Genomic DNA, 16,608 nt, shown 5'->3' with positions numbered 1-16,608 from the left:
TCTTTCAGTATTAACGAGGTTGAGAAATTTCTATTTCGGTTGTCCATTTAAATATATTTTTATAGAGGATAGAGAGATGACTCTGTAAATGACCTGAGTTTTAAACCCAAGAACCCAGGTAAAAGCTGGCATGGCAGTGTGCGTCTGTAATCCTATAGGCAGATTACTGGGGCTTAGTAGTCAGCCACCCTAATGGAAATGGTGAGCTTCAGGGTTCGTGAGAGACTGTCTCAAAGAATAAGGTATAGAGCAATTGAGGATGACCCCTGACATTGACCTCTGACTTCTATACCCATATACACTCATGTACATGCATGAACACACCTACACCCCCACCCACCCACCTACCTACAAATACACACACATACACACACACACAATATGTGACAGTTTGTCTAGTTTTATAAGAACCTGGAGAGTTCATCTGATTTACTTAGTAGATAGTTTGACAAGTAGACAGTTTGACTTACCAAAACAGCAGTGGTTAAAAGTCTATGAAACCGTAGTATCTTTCCATCTTTTAAGAATTTTTGTTTGCTTTTAAAGAAATAGTCAAATTTATCTCACATTTCAAGATTTGTTTACCTATTAGTATTTTATGAATTAATATTTAAAACTTACAAAAGGCCTGAGGTGGGGTGGCGGCAGCCCATGCCTTTGATCACAGCACTTGGGAGGCGGAAGCAGGCATATCTCTACAAGTTTGAGACCAACTTGGTCCACAGAGCAAGTTCTAGGACAGCCAGGGTGTGTATCCCTGTCTAAAAAAAAAAAAAAGACCAACAAAAACAAGCAAACACACAAACAAAAAAGCCTGAAAAAATATTTTCTGGCCCTAGACAGCTTCTCCCAAGAGTTTTATCTGTCATACACTATGAAGAATACAGTAGATCTTTACTGAATCATTGAAGTGTTAATGAAATATTGTTCACTTTATTTTCATAGCAGCAAAATCAAAACAAAACCAAGAATCATTATTATTCAAGTTGAATAATTACTAACTAAACCAGAATAACCACAAAAAAATTTAATATTTGAAACTGATGAGGCAGAAAATAAAAAGTAGGAAAAAAATTTTTTTTCAAGACGGGTTTCTCTGTGTAGCCCTGTTTATCCTGGAACTCATTTTGTAGACCAGGCTGGCCTCAAACGCTTGAGAACCATCTGCCTCTGCCTCCCAAGTGCTGGGATTAGAGGCATGTGCCACACTGACTGGCATACAAACAGATATTTTAAACACAAAATTTTGATCTGTTTTATGTTATATAACATATATAAACACATACACACATTGAAAGGTGAAATACGTTTTAAATATTGGGTATTTAGGGATCAGGGATGTAGCTGATTAGTAGCTAGCATGCCAAAAGCCCTGTGTTTGAACTTTAGTATTGAGGAAAAATGTGTATATATGATATCTCCCCATACACACATTTTTAAATACATTTTCCCAAATCATTAAAAAACTATTTTTAACACTGTACCCCTCAGGAATAAAAACCACTGGGGAGAGATAACCTCCTCTCCCTGAGTAGTGGCCTGGAGGAAGGAGGGCAGGTAGACTACCTGAAACACCCTGCAGAGTTAGGGCAGGAAGCACTCTCAGTGGTGAGTCCCGTGAGCACTACTGGAGAAAACAGGACTAGGCCAGGACTAGTTTTAGGCATTCAGGTGAGAAGGGCAAGAGAGTTGACTAGTGAGGGGCTTCAGGTACTTAGGTGAAGGGCAAGAGGGAAGCCATGAAGTTCCTTGGTTACTTCTCCTTGTTTGTTGTTTTTTTGCTTTATGCAGCATAATCCTTGAGTTTGCCTGCTTGAAGAGGTAGCAGAAAGCCCATCATTTTGGTACTTGCCCTTACCTTGACGTAATTGCTTTGCCTTTCCCTATTCTGGCAGGCAAGCTCATGTTGGCTTTTGTGGGCAAGAGCAATGACCCTGACCTCCCTCCATGGAGTCCCCTCCTTCTGTCCTAGGTTGCATGTTATATACATATTTTACGTATATGTATAACGTTCTTTGAGAACATATGCTATATGTATTTCTTAGTAAATGGTTAGTACTGTACTCATTATTTCAAACGTTTTTAAACCATAGATTAATCCACACTTTAGGAGGGTACAGGTATCCTTTTCTAAGCAACATCCTCATAATAATACAAGGGCTAAGAAGTAGAAGAGTTATTTCCTTTATAAAGCTTATTATGTGTGTAGTCAGAAAGTATAAAGAAAATCCAGTGATGACAGAATAATTCCTAACAAGATCTTTAAATTATGAAATTGGTAAATGTGTATGACAGGAATAATATTGTGGCTAAATATGCTAGAAATAAATTCTAATAGTCTTGAAAGATAAATTACAAAGAAACCATTTTTTTTTCCTTTTTTTGTTTTTGTTCACTGAATTAGAATGTCTGAAATAGGTTATTGTCTTACAATGAGAGGGGAAATATTTAAATTTAGAGTACTCCTATTTCTATCTAGCTATATGTAACTGGTCTCATGCCTGTCTTTTATAGGATATTTTAATCAACTGCCGGCGTGCTGCCACATCTGTGGCTATTTGTCCCCCAGTACCCTATTACCTTGCTGTGGGTTGTTCTGATAGCTCAGTACGAATTTATGACCGGCGAATGCTGGGCACAAGAGCTACAGGTGAGAAAATACTTGGCAAAATTTGGGACTGTCCAAAGAAATGTTTATAATATTTTACACTCAGTTTTTAATTTTGTTATAAAATGTTACTTAAATAACAGATTATTTTAAGAGAAAAAGAATTTTACTAATTTTTTTTAAAAGTTTTTCATTTTACATAGCAACCACAGTTCCCTCTCCCTCTCTTCTTTCTGTTTCCCCCAACATTCCTGCACCCAACATCCCCCGATCCACTCCTCAGAAGGGGTAAAGCGTCTTATGCGGGGGCACTTTGTTGGAAACTAGGCATAGTGGCTGTAGTCCCAGCACTCTATAGCTGGAGGCAGGAATCAGAAGTTCAGGGTCATTCCTGTTTGAGGCCAATATGCACTACAGGAGGCCTTATCTCAAGAAAAAGAACAGACTCTATTGGAGTAATGCTTTCACAGTTATCAATTTAAAAAATCATAACAGGAGCTGGGGAGATGTTTCAGTAGTTAAGAACATTTGCTGCTCTTATAGCAGATCTGAGTTTGGGTCCCTGCACCCAAGTTAGTCAGCTCCCAACTACACCAGATGGTTCACAAACTGTCTGTAACTCCTACTCTAGCGAATCGGATGTGTATTCTTCTGACCTCCATAGGTACCTACATCTAGATACACTCATATACACACCCCAACACACATACACACACACACCACACACACACACACTCAAGCAAACACTTAAACACATAAATCTGAAAAAAATATAACACTTGATTTGTTTTTTCCAAGACTGCCATAATAAATTATTCAAAGCGAGTATCTTAAAATAATAGAAATTTGGAAATTTTTTTCTTGCATTTCTAGAATTTAGGTATCTATCTGAAATAAAGATGTCTTAGGGTTAGTTCTTCTAGAGACTTAGGTGAGCATCTGTTCTGTGCCTCTCTTTTACCTCATGATAATTGTTGCCAATTTTGGCAGTACAGTAGAACACTTCAATTCATAAATGTACCATTTCTTGCAAGTAATTAGGAGACATACTGATAAAGGAAAATAGATTTATTTATTCCTTAATTAATTAATCCTTCAACTGGAGAGAAGGATTTCTACTTTCTCTCTGCCTTTTCTGTAGCAGTATTGTAAATTTATGGAAAGGCTGAAACAAGAGCCAGGAAGTAGAGGTGTACAATTTCGACAGAACTGTGTAAAATCTCTTCATGTCATCACGGCTTTAGCCTTTCCTGCCTCCAACATGATAGTCCTGGGGAAATTTTAATTCTCTGACACCCAGAGTCTTAAAGCTACAGAGAAAGATACAGGTATCTCTCTTTAGACTATCTCCTTTGCTGCCAGTACAGTTACAAAATCAGACTTAAATTCAGTACTGCAACAATATTCAAAATATTCCAAGCAGAAGATATAAAATATGCTACATATTATATACCTAAGTCCAATTAAAAAGGTCATGCATGTATACGTGTACATGTATATATATCAAATATATGGCCACATGTTATGTTATGGAAAATAAAGTACTTGGGCAGAAACCACCAGTGTCAGTAATAACCAACTTAGACTATCAAATGTGTGGGAATGCCAGATGACAGCTTTTCTGTTCTTTTTTTTAAATAAATTATTTACTTTTATTTATTTGGTGTTTTGCCTGCATATATGTCTGTGTGAGGGTGTCACATCTTGGAGTTACAGATAGTTGTGAACTCCCATATGGGTGCTGGGAATTGAACCCAGGTCTTTTAGAAGAGCAGTCAGGTCCCTTAATCAATGAGCTATCTTTCCAGCCCCTCTGTTTGTTTGAATCAACTTTAATTCTTTGACAATTTTACATATTTATATACTATATTTTGATCATATTCCTCCTCCATTCTTCTGTTTTATCCTCCTCCCTCTCCCTGTAATCCTTCTAGTCCAACCCTGTCCCTCCTACATTCATGTTACTTTCCCTCAATGCCTGTTGAGTTTAATAGAGTTACTTGCATGTGCGTACATGTGACTTATTTACTGGACATGGACAACTTACCAGTGGCTACATCTCTGAAGAAAAATTACTCCCCTTTTCTAGCCTCATTAACTCCCAGTAGCTCTTCAGTTGGAGGTGGGACCTCATATGCCCCTCTCCCATCAGTTTAGACTGTCAGTGGGCTTATCTTGTGCAGGTAACCATAGCTATTTGTGGGTTCATGAGTGCAATAGCAGTATTACATTCAAAATAGCATTTCACATCATTCCTCCTCGTCCTCAGGCTTTTGCCTTCTGAGAGATTTTCTCTTTTGAACTGTGATGAGGAGTCCTGTCAATTTGAATATGCATATTTTGGGTGAAACAGTGTGATAATATGAAAATATAGGTGTTATTATTATTCTCAACAGAAACAATTTACATTTTTAGCAGGATGAGACTCGACCGTGCAGAAGTACACAGCTTTAGGGATCCTTAGAATTTAACATTCCCGGACAAATTGAACTCTCTCTTCCCATACTGAATTGTACTGGAAGACTACCAGAGTTTTTTTTTTTTTTTTTTTTTTTTTTTTTTTTTTTTTTTTTTTTTTTGGTTTTTCGAGACAGGGTTTCTCTGTAGCTTTGGAGCCTGTCCTGGAACTCCCTTGGTAGACCAGGCTGGCCTCGAACTCACAGAGATCCGCCTGTCTCTGCCTCCCAAGTGCTGGGATTACAGGCGTGCGCCACCACCGCCCGGCTACCAGAGTTTTTAAAATTGGGATTATAAACTAGACTTTGTGGTCTAGCTACATCTCTAGTCCTTGGAATTTTGAAACCTTGTGATTTGGTTGTGTAGTTGAGGTCAGCCTTGACCTTGATTCTCCTCTCTTGCCTTCCCAGTTTTGGGATCATAGGCATTGGACCCCTGAACTCCACTGTGGCCTCTTGGGTCCTGCAGGTGGCGCATATGTGAGGAGCAGTACTTGTAGTTTCTGCTGCCTTTCTCAGTAATTACATTTTAAGTGGAGGTGGTGGAGACGCCAGTGAAGCAGCTTCTGTGAGTCATTACCCATGTAGGGTGCGACTTTTCAGAGCTACAGCTGTTTCTAGCACTAAGTTTCATCTGTCAGCTACAGCTGTATCTTGGAAGGAAAGAGCAATCATGGCCCTTCTGGGAGAGGTCCTAAAGTTCCTCTGAGCTGTTGTTTTCTTAGGTGACCAAGGCCCTGCTAGCTTTGAGAGAAATGGACTAGATGGCTATCAAGGCTCCCCGGAGGTGGCAGGAATCACTGGTGTGCTCAAACACCCTGAACTTCCTTCTTGTAGTGTCTGGGAGCCAGCTCTCTGCACCATGCAGACTATTTAGGAAGCCTTTAGTAAAGGGTCCAGAGAGTGGTGAAGGCTGTGTCGAGTCCTACAGGAACCATGCCTGATAGAGGAACCTGGAAGAGAAAGACCATCCAAAGCTGCAACAAAATAACAGCCTATTACCTTCAACATGATTATAAAGTCCTGTTTAACAGTCAGAGTTCAAACAGTGGTGCTCATTCAGCAAGGCCTTTTCCTTTTTCTTGGAAGACAGAAGAGTCATCAGAAATTTTTTAAAAACTAAATTCTCCTTAAACTCATAATCCTCTTCTTGAGATCTTTCAGTGTAGAATACGTGTATCATGAGCCATTGTGCATTACTTGGCTTACCTTAGTTGCAGTAGTTATTTACATTTTTATTTTAGATATTCTCAGATGATTGATTCAGTTATATAGAGTATCACTAGACTAGGAAGAAACCACGGTACTTTCAATAGAATCGGTGTTTAAAATCGTCAACAATATGTTCTACACAATACAAGAAGGTTGGAGAGATGGCTAAGCAGTCCAGAGGACCTACCCGGGTTTGATTCCCAGCATGTACAAAGTGGTTAGCAACCATTTGTAATTCCAGTTCCAGTGCCCTGTTCCAGCCTCTGTGGGCATTGCATACACATTCTTCATAGACATACATGTGAACAGAATACCAATACCATAAAAAAAATCTCAATTTTTTTAATGGCAAAAAAGGCTCTGTCAAAAAAAAAGGCTCTGTCATAGGAAGTGGTTTTCTTACATCACATGTATTTTTATTGTGTTGATTTGAATATATTGCACCTCAAACTTATTAATATTTTGAGTTCTATGTGAATGCAAAGATTTCTATGTGAATGATTTTGATATCCTGGCACCTATAAGTTATATTAATGAAGTTATTTATTTTAAAGGATTGAGGTAATGTCATTTGTTCAAAAAGACAATGGTTTCTAAAATAAAAAAATAGCTAATAAACAATTAGAATTGTATTAAACATATTCTGCCAAGTGTCAGGTTTCCTAGTATAGAAATGATCTTATTTTGAATGAAAAGTTTGTAGATGACTTTGTATAGAAATCAACTATTAGTAAATGTTATTTCAGCAAGTCTTGTAATCTGGAATTCTGAATGTTAAGGTGATTTTCTTCTTCTTCCTCCTCCTCCTCCTCCTCCTCCTCCTCCTCCTCCTCCTCCTCCTTCTCTTCCTCCTCCTTCTTCTTGTGTGTGCATGTTTAGATATGCTGTGTGTGTCAGTTTGTCATACCTGGAAAGAGGGAATCTCAGATGAGGAATTGTCTTAGTCAGATTGGCCTGTGGGTATCCCTAGATGGCTATTCCCATTTTCTAAATTGCTAATTGATGTAGGCTTTTTCTGGGCCTGGACTGTAGAAGAAAGGTAGCCAAGCAAGCTAGGGCAGCAAGCCAATGTGCAGCTTTCTACTATGGTTCTTGCCTTTGCTCCTGCTTGAGTTCCTGCCCTGATTTCCCTCAGTGATTGGGAGGATAAGCCAAGTTAAACCTTCTTTTCTCAAGTTGCTTTTGGTGTTGTCATAGCAACAGAACTGGAACATATGCTGTCTTTATAGCATTCTTTTTCTGTTTGCTATAAATTCTTGACTATTAAAAAGGAAGCTTCTTATAGATTCAGAAAGTGATAATTTGGTCTATATTGCTACATTATTTCATGTAGCCCATAATTCAAGCTACGAGTTTTTAAAATGTTTATTTTTATTTATAACAGTACTAATTTTGATAAATTCCTGTTATTTAGGGAATTATGCAGGTCGAGGAACTACTGGAATGGTTGCTCGCTTTATCCCTTCTCATCTTAGTAATAAATCCTGCAGAGTAACATCTCTGTGTTACAGCGAAGATGGCCAGGAGATTCTTGTCAGCTATTCTTCAGATTACATCTATCTTTTTGATCCCAAAGACGATACAGCACGAGAACTTAAAACTCCTGCAGAGGAGAGGCGAGAAGAGGTAAGTTTACTCAAAAACTGGACTCTTTCTTCATGATGAGATGCCTGTAATTCCCAGGAGAAGGTAGGATAGATGATCAATTTAAGGTCATCCTTGACTAAGTAAGTTTTGAGGTTAGCCTGGGCTATATATGATGCAGACTCAGAGAAGAAATAGAAAAGTGTTCAAGTCAAGAAGTAAATGCATTGATTTTTTTGAAGGCTTTATGATTTAGGGAACATATGAAAGAATAGGCTAATAAATTAAATAGAGCTCTAGAAAAAATGAGCTATTTTTAAAAAGAAAATATGTAATATAAAACATTTAACCTTGTATATGCGTAACAACAGTATAAAATATCAACAGCTCTGCACCTGGAGGCAAGCCAATTAAGACAGTAGACAATATGATGATAAACATCTAAGAGACTCTGTTCATGCATCAGGTGCCACCCCTTACCATTTACTATTCACATTAGGCAACAGTTCCATTCTTTTCCACATGAGAAAGGAGGAAAACTTGAAGAGGGCATTTATATGAAAAGTGAACGAACTGAATTACTGTGACCAAAATATAAAAGTGGAAAGCTAGAAGTAGATTTTTGACAATATATAGCCATGGGAACATATTTGGTTTAGTTTGTTAGGCTTTTCCTAACATGCATGCCATGTTTATCTTTAAAAATATTTTATTAAAGGTTTACTTTTAATATTTTATTATTTTGGATGTATAGTAGTTTTGCTTATGTGTGTGTCTACACATTATGTACATGCTTATTGCATGTCAAAAGCCAGAAAGGGCGTGTCTTATCCCCTGGAATTGGAATTACAGAAGACTGTGAGCTGGAGTTGGAGTTACAGAAGATTGTGCACTACCATGTGGGTACAGGGAACCAATCTTGTGTTCTATGGAAGAGCAGCAAGTGCTCTTAACCACTGAGTCATCTCTGTAGTCTTAACTTTGACCTTTTTATTTTACAATGACCTATACTTGTTCTATTTTGGCTTATTAGACGTTGTTACTTAAATTAATTAATTTTTAATTAATAGTGATTTAGTATTATCTAGGTGTCAGTGAGCTTATGTTATTTGATTTGTGAAAATTGAGATTGAACTCAGGGCCTCACACTGAGCAATATTCAAGAGAATATAGCAAGCACTGAGCTATATTCTCAACATTTACACATTTAAAGGAAGAACAATAGCAAATGTGTAATTACTATGAGGCGAAAAATGAAATTCAGTTGTGAATACCGATGATATTACCACTCCAAGGTATGGTTGAAGGGAAGGGAGGGTTTTTATTGTAGATATGAGGAAGAGAACGGCCAGAGGCATCTGGAAGAGTACAGAGCAGAGACAAAGTAGTTGAGTAAATGTGACCAGCATCTGCATCTGGCCTTGAATGGAGAGAAAAGACTGGGAGAACCAGAGGTGGAGACTAAGAGAGAAAGACAAAAGAAAGGGAGCATAGCCAAAACAGCAGGGTTATGAGGAGAAATGAGAAGCTAGGGTAGGGAGAGATAGAAGCCCATGAGCTGAGGCAGTTTGGGGTAAGAGGTGGGGTGAGAAGAGCCAGGATGCCAGCATGAACAGTTACTGTGACACAGAGAGGGGCTGGAGGCCCGCATGTGCTTTGGTATGCTAATTGATATCACAGATAGCCATTTGTACTTTCTCCCATGATAAGGGAATGGCTCTTTTGATAGAACCGAGCAGGCTTCACAAATGCTGAGAAATGCTGCTTTTATCTAACTGCCAGAACTTGGGCCTGACAAGTTGTTATTATAAAATTAGAAAAAAATATGATTATTTTATAGATGAATTTTAAGATGTTCAAAGTGGCAGTATATTTATGTAAATTAGAAAAATTATAAGCTGTTTATGACTTTATTGAACTGGTTAAAAACAGATTCTGCCATGTCATTTTGTTGCTGCTTTGTAATTTCCTCTTGAGACTTGTGAGTAAGTATAGTTGCAGTCAAACTCTGTGACTGAGAGATAATGAAGAACTTGGAAGTGTACACATGTTTTTAAGTGGGCCAGCCAACTTTGCTAACATAGACTCCTTATCATCAGGATTAATGCTGAATCATTTTATGGAGATGTTTTTCTTAGTATGCTTTGTTGAATCAACCAAGTTAAAAACAATAATTCTAAAATCTGAATTATAAAAATAAATCATGCTTATTATATTTAGCCAAACAAGTGTTGTGTATATGTATGAAATTAATGAGCTATCCTCTTTTTAATTTCCATAGTTTTTCATTTGGTGTTTTATGTTAAAACTTTGACAGTATTATTTAGATCAGCTATTCTTAATCCAACAATTATTTATTAGGTACCTCTGTACACTTAATTTTATATTAAACTTAAGAAAATGATTACATGAGCTGGGAAGGGTGGTACATACCTTTAATCTCAGCACTCGGGAAGAAGAAGCAGGTGGATCTCTGAGTTTGAGGCCAACCTGGTCTACAGAATGAGTTGGAAGACAGCCAGGGCTACACAGAAAATCCTGTCTCTAAAAAACAAAAAGAAAGGAAGAAAGGAAGAAAGAAAAAGAAAAAAGAAAAGAGGAGAAAGGAAGAAAAGAAAGTGACTACATAAAGACAAGATCCTTTCACTTAAGACAGCAAACTACCAGAGTATCTCTGACTCCCCTACCTCTAGTGCTGGGGTTATGGGGGTATACTTGTCCACACTCACTTTTTACATGGATTCTAAAAATTTTGAACTCAGGTCCTCATACTTATGCAGCAAACACTCTAAGCACTGAGCCGTCTCCCTGGTCATAATCAACTTGTAAAAGTATATAATTAAGTATTACATATTCACAAACTAATACAACTAATATCATTGTGGTACTCTATCATATTAACCAAACAAGAAACCATGCTAAGTGATAGATACAAAAGGGTACATATTCCACTGATATGCAATAATATCCAGAATACTCACATCTTTTTAAAGATTTATTTATTTTATTTGTATATGAGTGCGCTATTGAATTTTTTCATGAAGAGGGTATCATATTCCCCTATAGATGGTTGTGAGCCTATCATGTGGTTGCTGGGAATTGAACCCAGGTCCTCTGGAAGAACAGTCAGTGCTCTTAACCACTGAGCCTCTTTCCATCCCTGAATACACACATCTTTAGAGGGAGAAAGTAGATTATTGGTTTTTCTGGACCTTTGAAAAGGGACAGGAGAAGAATGGCTCTTGATGGAAGTGGGATTTCTTTTGGGGAAGATTAAAATGTTCTAGAATCAGATAGTGATAACAGTTGATACTAATCCCTGAAAGTACTCTTTGACTTGGAAATTAATTGAGCTTAGTATTAACTCCCTCCCTCCATCCCTCCGTCCCTCCCTCCGTCCCTCTCTCTGTCCCTTCCTCCCTCCCTCCATCTATCTCTGTTTCTGTATACATCCCATGGCACACATGTGGAGATAAGTATAACTTTTAAAAAAAAAACTTTTTTTGTTGTTTGTTTTTTCTGTTTTTTTTTTTTTCAAGACAGAGTTTCTTTGTGTAGCCCTGACTACCTGGAACTTGCTCTGTAGACTAGGTTGGCATTGAATTCAAAGAGATCTGCCTGTCTCTGCCTGCCTTTGTCTCCCTGAGTGTTGGAACCACTGACTAGCTTAGAGAACTTTTTTTTCTTTTTTTAAATTTATTTATTTATTAAAGATTTCTGCCTCCTCCCCGCCACCGCCTCCCATTTCCCTCCCCCTCCCCTGATCAAGTCCCCCTGCCTCATCAGCCCGAAGAACAATCAGGGTTCCCTGACCTGTGGGAAGTCCAAGGACCACCCACCTCCATCCAGGTCTAGTAAGGTGAGCATCCAAACTGCCTAGGTTCCCACAAAGCCAGTACGTGCAGTAGGATCAAAAACCCATTGCCATTGTTCTTGAGTTCTCAGTAGTCCTCATTGTCCACTATGTTCAGCAAGTCCGGTTTTATCCCATGCTTTTTCAGACCCAGGCCAGCTGGCCTTGGTGAGTTCCCGATAGAACATCCCCATTGTCTCAGTGTGTGGGTGCACCCCTCGTGGTCCTGAGTTCCTTGCTCATGCTCTCTCTCCTTCTGCTCCTGATTTGGACCTTGAGATTTCAGTCCAGTGCTCCAATGTGGGTCTCTGTCTCTGTCTCCTTTCATCGCCTGATGAAGGTTAATATTCAGGAGGATGCCTATATGTTTTAAAAGTTGATTCTTTCTTTCTTTCTTTCTTTCTTTCTTTCTTTCTTTCTTTCTTTCTTTCTTTCTTTCTTTCTTTCTTTCTTTCTTTCTTCCATATTGGTTCCTAGAATCGAACTTATGTCATTAGATTGGACAGCATTAATATTTAGCCACAGCATTTGCTCACTGGCCTCCACTAGTGACTGTTCCTATGATGTTTACTCATTGGTGTGCAAGTTAGTTTTTTTTTATCAACTTGGCACAGACCTAGACATATCTAGGAAAAGAGTCTTGAGTAATGAATTGCCTCCATTAATTTGTCCTGTGGGCATGTCTATGGGGGCATTTGCTTAATTAATGATTTATGTGTGAAGGTCCAACACACTGTGGGTGCTGCCACTCTTGGGTGGGTGGTTCTGGGTTCTATAAAAAAAGCAGGCTGAGCCATGGAGAGCAAAGCAGAGATCACCTTCCTCCATGAGCTCTGTTTGAGTTCTTACCTTAGTTCTTGTTCTGGCTTCCTATCATGATAGACTATAAGCTGTAAGGTGAAATAAACTCTTTCCTCTCCAAGTTGTTTTGGCCTTGTTGTTATTTTATCAATAGAAAGCAAACTGGAATGTTTGGTGACCTTGACAAGGATGGTATCAATGGAAAGACCTAAAAAAAAAAAACCCAACAACAATGGAAACATTGACTAGACTGGATTGAGAAAGGAATGGTCGGGTAAATGCAGGCATTCCTTATGCTTTTGAGTAAAGTGAAAGGAAAAGGACTATAGCTGGAAAGAAATATATACACTCTTATGCAACTGTGATTTTCTTTGCATCAATAACAGAACTTTCAGCATATTGTGAGAGAGAACCAGATAAGAAGGGATGAATATTAAAAGAATAGAGTGATTATTGAGGCAAGGAGTTTGAGGATTGAAGGAAGGCAATAAAAAAAGCAGTAGGTGGAACACCTGGGATTAAAGAGAATGAATGATGCATTCTTTGAGAATGATTAGGTTAGAAAGTTTCAAGTAGAAATAAATTTGTAGAATTCTGCTGAGAAAATTGATGTCATTTCTACAAGGCTTTATTTTTAAAATAAATAAAGCCATATTTTGTGTATTATAGGACAAAAATTTGGGGTAAAGTCACCCTTTCAAGTGGGTCAGTGAGACAAATGTATTGGTGACTAGTCATGTCTAATTGTTACTGCATTGATGGTCAATGGGATAAAAAAGAACCTCTGTTTTCACAATCACTGCCAAATAAATGACACATGTTGTGTTATTTGGGGAATGTGAAAATGGTTCTTGCTTCTTCAGAATACAGAAAGTTGAATTTATGCTACTACAAAAACTAGAAAACAATTAGGTTCATATTTTTTTACTTTACTCATACATCCTTTGGCTTATACTCTGTCCTTCATCACCCAATATAATCCTTTCTTGGTTCACTTTCTAAATTTTTGGACTTTACCCACATTTCCACGTATATATGTATGTATGTGTGTACATGTGTATACAAATATACACACACATACACACTGATTTACATCATAGACTAGGTCCCCATATGAAGCAGAACACAAGTTTTTATGCGTTTGTGTCCCCTGCTTGATCTTATACTTTCCATGTCCATCTTTTTCCCTCAGATGCCATGATTTCATTTCTTTTCACAAATGAGCTGTATTCCGTTGTGTCTGTATACTACACATTTATTATCTGTTCATTTGGATAGAGGGGCAGTATTATGGATGTCCACGTCATTTCTGTGAAAGGCTATGAAGATGTTTGTATGCTTAGGAGTTGCATAGCTGGGTCATATGGTAGTTCTGTTTTTTTTTTTTAAAGTGGGAGAAAAAGTTATTAGCTAAGAATGATGGCAGAAATGGAGAAAGTTTGACACAAGTGATGAAGGGGTAAAGTTGATACTGGGAAGAGCCAGAGAAGTAAGTGGTCCAGAAAATATTAAAAACAAAACATTGTGTCATTGTTAGGTGAGTAGGTAAGGTACTTAGACTATGTTACCGTCGCAGTATGGTAGCTTAGGCTGATTGACTTTCCTGCTGTCAGCTGGACAGTGATTAGAGCTCACTGTACATAGTTCATTTCTTTTTCCTTCTCTCTTTCTCCCTCTGTCCACCCTCCCCCATCTTACTGGAGATTAAACTCAAGTAAGTACCCTACCACAGAACTGTATCTCCTCTAGACAACCACCACCACACCACCTCCTCCTCCTCTTCTTTTCCTCTTTAATTTTGAGACAAGGAGCCGCTAAGTTGCCTAGGTTGTTCTTAAGTAGGTCTTGAATTTGTGATCCTTCTGCTTCACCTGGGATTACAGCCTGTCACCCCGTTTACATATACACAGTCTCAAAGTTGTATTTGTATTTGTGCTTTTTAGGTTGAGGAAAGTAAGTATGGACTGTATCACCATGGATATTTAGCATCATGAGCACTATAAAAGACTAATACAGAATATAGCAGTGTTTTATGTATTGATCTAGCATTTCATTTCTATACTTAAAGATAGTAGGGAGTTGGAAAAGCTTCATTAAATTACGCTGTAAGAATTGTGGACTGGGGATTAATTCAGAGGTATAGTACTTAGCTCATCTGTATAAGGTCCTGGATTCAATCGCTATCACTAGAATAAAAGTCGAAAGCAATCTGTTCTTTAGACTCACATAGAATCTACTTGTGCTATTACCTTCTAGTTACGACAGCCTCCAGTTAAGCGCTTGAGACTTCGTGGTGATTGGTCAGATACTGGTCCCAGAGCAAGGCCAGAGAGTGAACGAGAACGAGATGGTAAATACATTATGGCAATTTTTTTTGTGATATATGGTATTAAAGATTTATTTACCCTATCTGTGTGAGTGTTTTGCCTGCATGTGTACTGTGCCTTGTGCTGGTGGAGATCAGAAGAAGGTATAACATACTCTGACACGGGTTACAGATGGTTGCGAACCACCTTGTCGATGCTGGGAACTACCTGGGTCCTTCTCAAGAGCCTCAGTACTTTTAACATCTGAGTCATCTCTCAGGCTTCTCCTCGTTTCCATTGTTTTCTATTGTAAATGATGCTGCAATGAAAAAAAATTTTTGAGACAGGGTTTTTCTGTGTAGTCCTGGCTGTCCTGGAACTCACTCTGTAGACCAGGCTGGCCTTGAACTCAAAGAGATCTATCTGCTTCTGCCCCCAGAGTACATGTGCCCGCTACTGCCCAGCTACAATGAAATCTTAATAAGTATATTTTCGTGAATTGCCCAAATATGTCATAGGATAAATTCCTAAGAGTGCAATGGCTGAGACACTAAATAAGTATGTTTTATTTTTATATACACATACATTCAAACACATATATGTATATATACATATAAAAACAATTTATCTGAATATATCTTATCTAATGAATTTATAGCCAAAATCTTATTCTATTATTAAACCTTTTATAATCAAAGAATATTCCTAAGTATAGTATTCTTGACTCTATTTTATAATAGTCTTAAATATAAAGTTACAGTGTGTAAAGGTGGCTTACATATCTGTATTTCCAGAACTTGGAAGACTATGACAGAAGGATTATCATAAGTTCAAGCCAGGGCTACATAGTAAATTCCAGACCAGGCTGGACTACAGAGTGTAGAGACCCTGTCTTCAAAAAATAAACCATATCAAAGAATTATGTGATTGGATAATTATTACATTTTTTTATGTGACCTCATACTCTTTGTCTGTTTTGACTTTTGAGCCTGGGCCTTACTGTGTAGCCCTGACTGCCCTCATTACTGTGACAGCCTGACTGTGTATTCCAGGCTGGACTCCAAGTCACAATAGTCTTCCTGCTTCAGCCTCCTGAGTGTTGGGCTTTCATACTTCCATTTTAAGATGCCCTTAAAATCCATAGCACTGTAAGAACATAAAATATTCTTAATATCTCCCATGGTATAATAAAATAAAATGTCCTTAACGGAGAAAAGCAAACAAATGTTTATTTGAACAAAGAAAAGGAGTTAAGTTGAAAAGACAAAATACATTCTCTGACAGCTAGTTGCAAATACCTGTGGCCATATAACCCCAAAAGGACCTGATCTCATTAAATACTGGGACTTACAGTAAATAATAAGAATTCTGCGTTAGGGAAATTGTGGTTAAAAACCCCAAGGTTATTTCATGTCTGTCTTTGATGATAATGTTTGTAGTGAGAAAGCTAGCCTTTCCTTCTGTTTATTCCACTTAGAATTCATGAGCCCTTTCTATTGGGTACTCTTATCACTATTAATAGACAGTGGTGGGGCAGGAGTGGGAAACATAGAGTTACCTAAGAACAGGCATAGATGAAGATGAGAATTCACATTCTTGGAGATGTTACTGTACACATACATGGGTAGTCACTCATATAATTATTATAAAAGGTGATGGGGACTGTAATGGCTTTTTAGACATTTATGTAAGTTACTTGGGTGATTTGATTTTTAATTTCTAGCATCTTAAAGGCTGTCAAATCTAGGTTTTTCTATCAAAGATCCTGACTTTTTGCCAAATTTACTA

The 16,608-nt window shown here is 37.9% G+C and overlaps 1 protein-coding gene across 7 annotated transcripts in view; it reads left to right on the top strand.

The window, feature by feature from the left end:
- Positions 1 to 16,608, top strand: part of Dcaf6 (DDB1 and CUL4 associated factor 6) — a 111,583-nt gene that overhangs the window by 35,787 nt on the left and 59,188 nt on the right. For all 7 annotated transcript variants that reach the window (XM_075988474.1, XM_075988477.1, XM_075988476.1 and 4 more), the window contains exons 6-8: positions 2,515 to 2,650; positions 7,691 to 7,902; positions 14,771 to 14,864. In XM_075988474.1, the coding sequence (XP_075844589.1) occupies positions 2,515 to 2,650; positions 7,691 to 7,902; positions 14,771 to 14,864 (442 nt within the window). The remainder of the gene's footprint in view (positions 1 to 2,514; positions 2,651 to 7,690; positions 7,903 to 14,770; positions 14,865 to 16,608) is intronic.

Source organism: Microtus pennsylvanicus, chromosome 10 (genome assembly GCF_037038515.1).
Source record: "Microtus pennsylvanicus isolate mMicPen1 chromosome 10, mMicPen1.hap1, whole genome shotgun sequence".
NCBI lineage: Eukaryota > Metazoa > Chordata > Mammalia > Rodentia > Cricetidae > Microtus > Microtus pennsylvanicus.
Note: the sequence above shows the minus strand (reverse complement) of the source record. Positions and strands in the feature narration are given on the sequence as shown.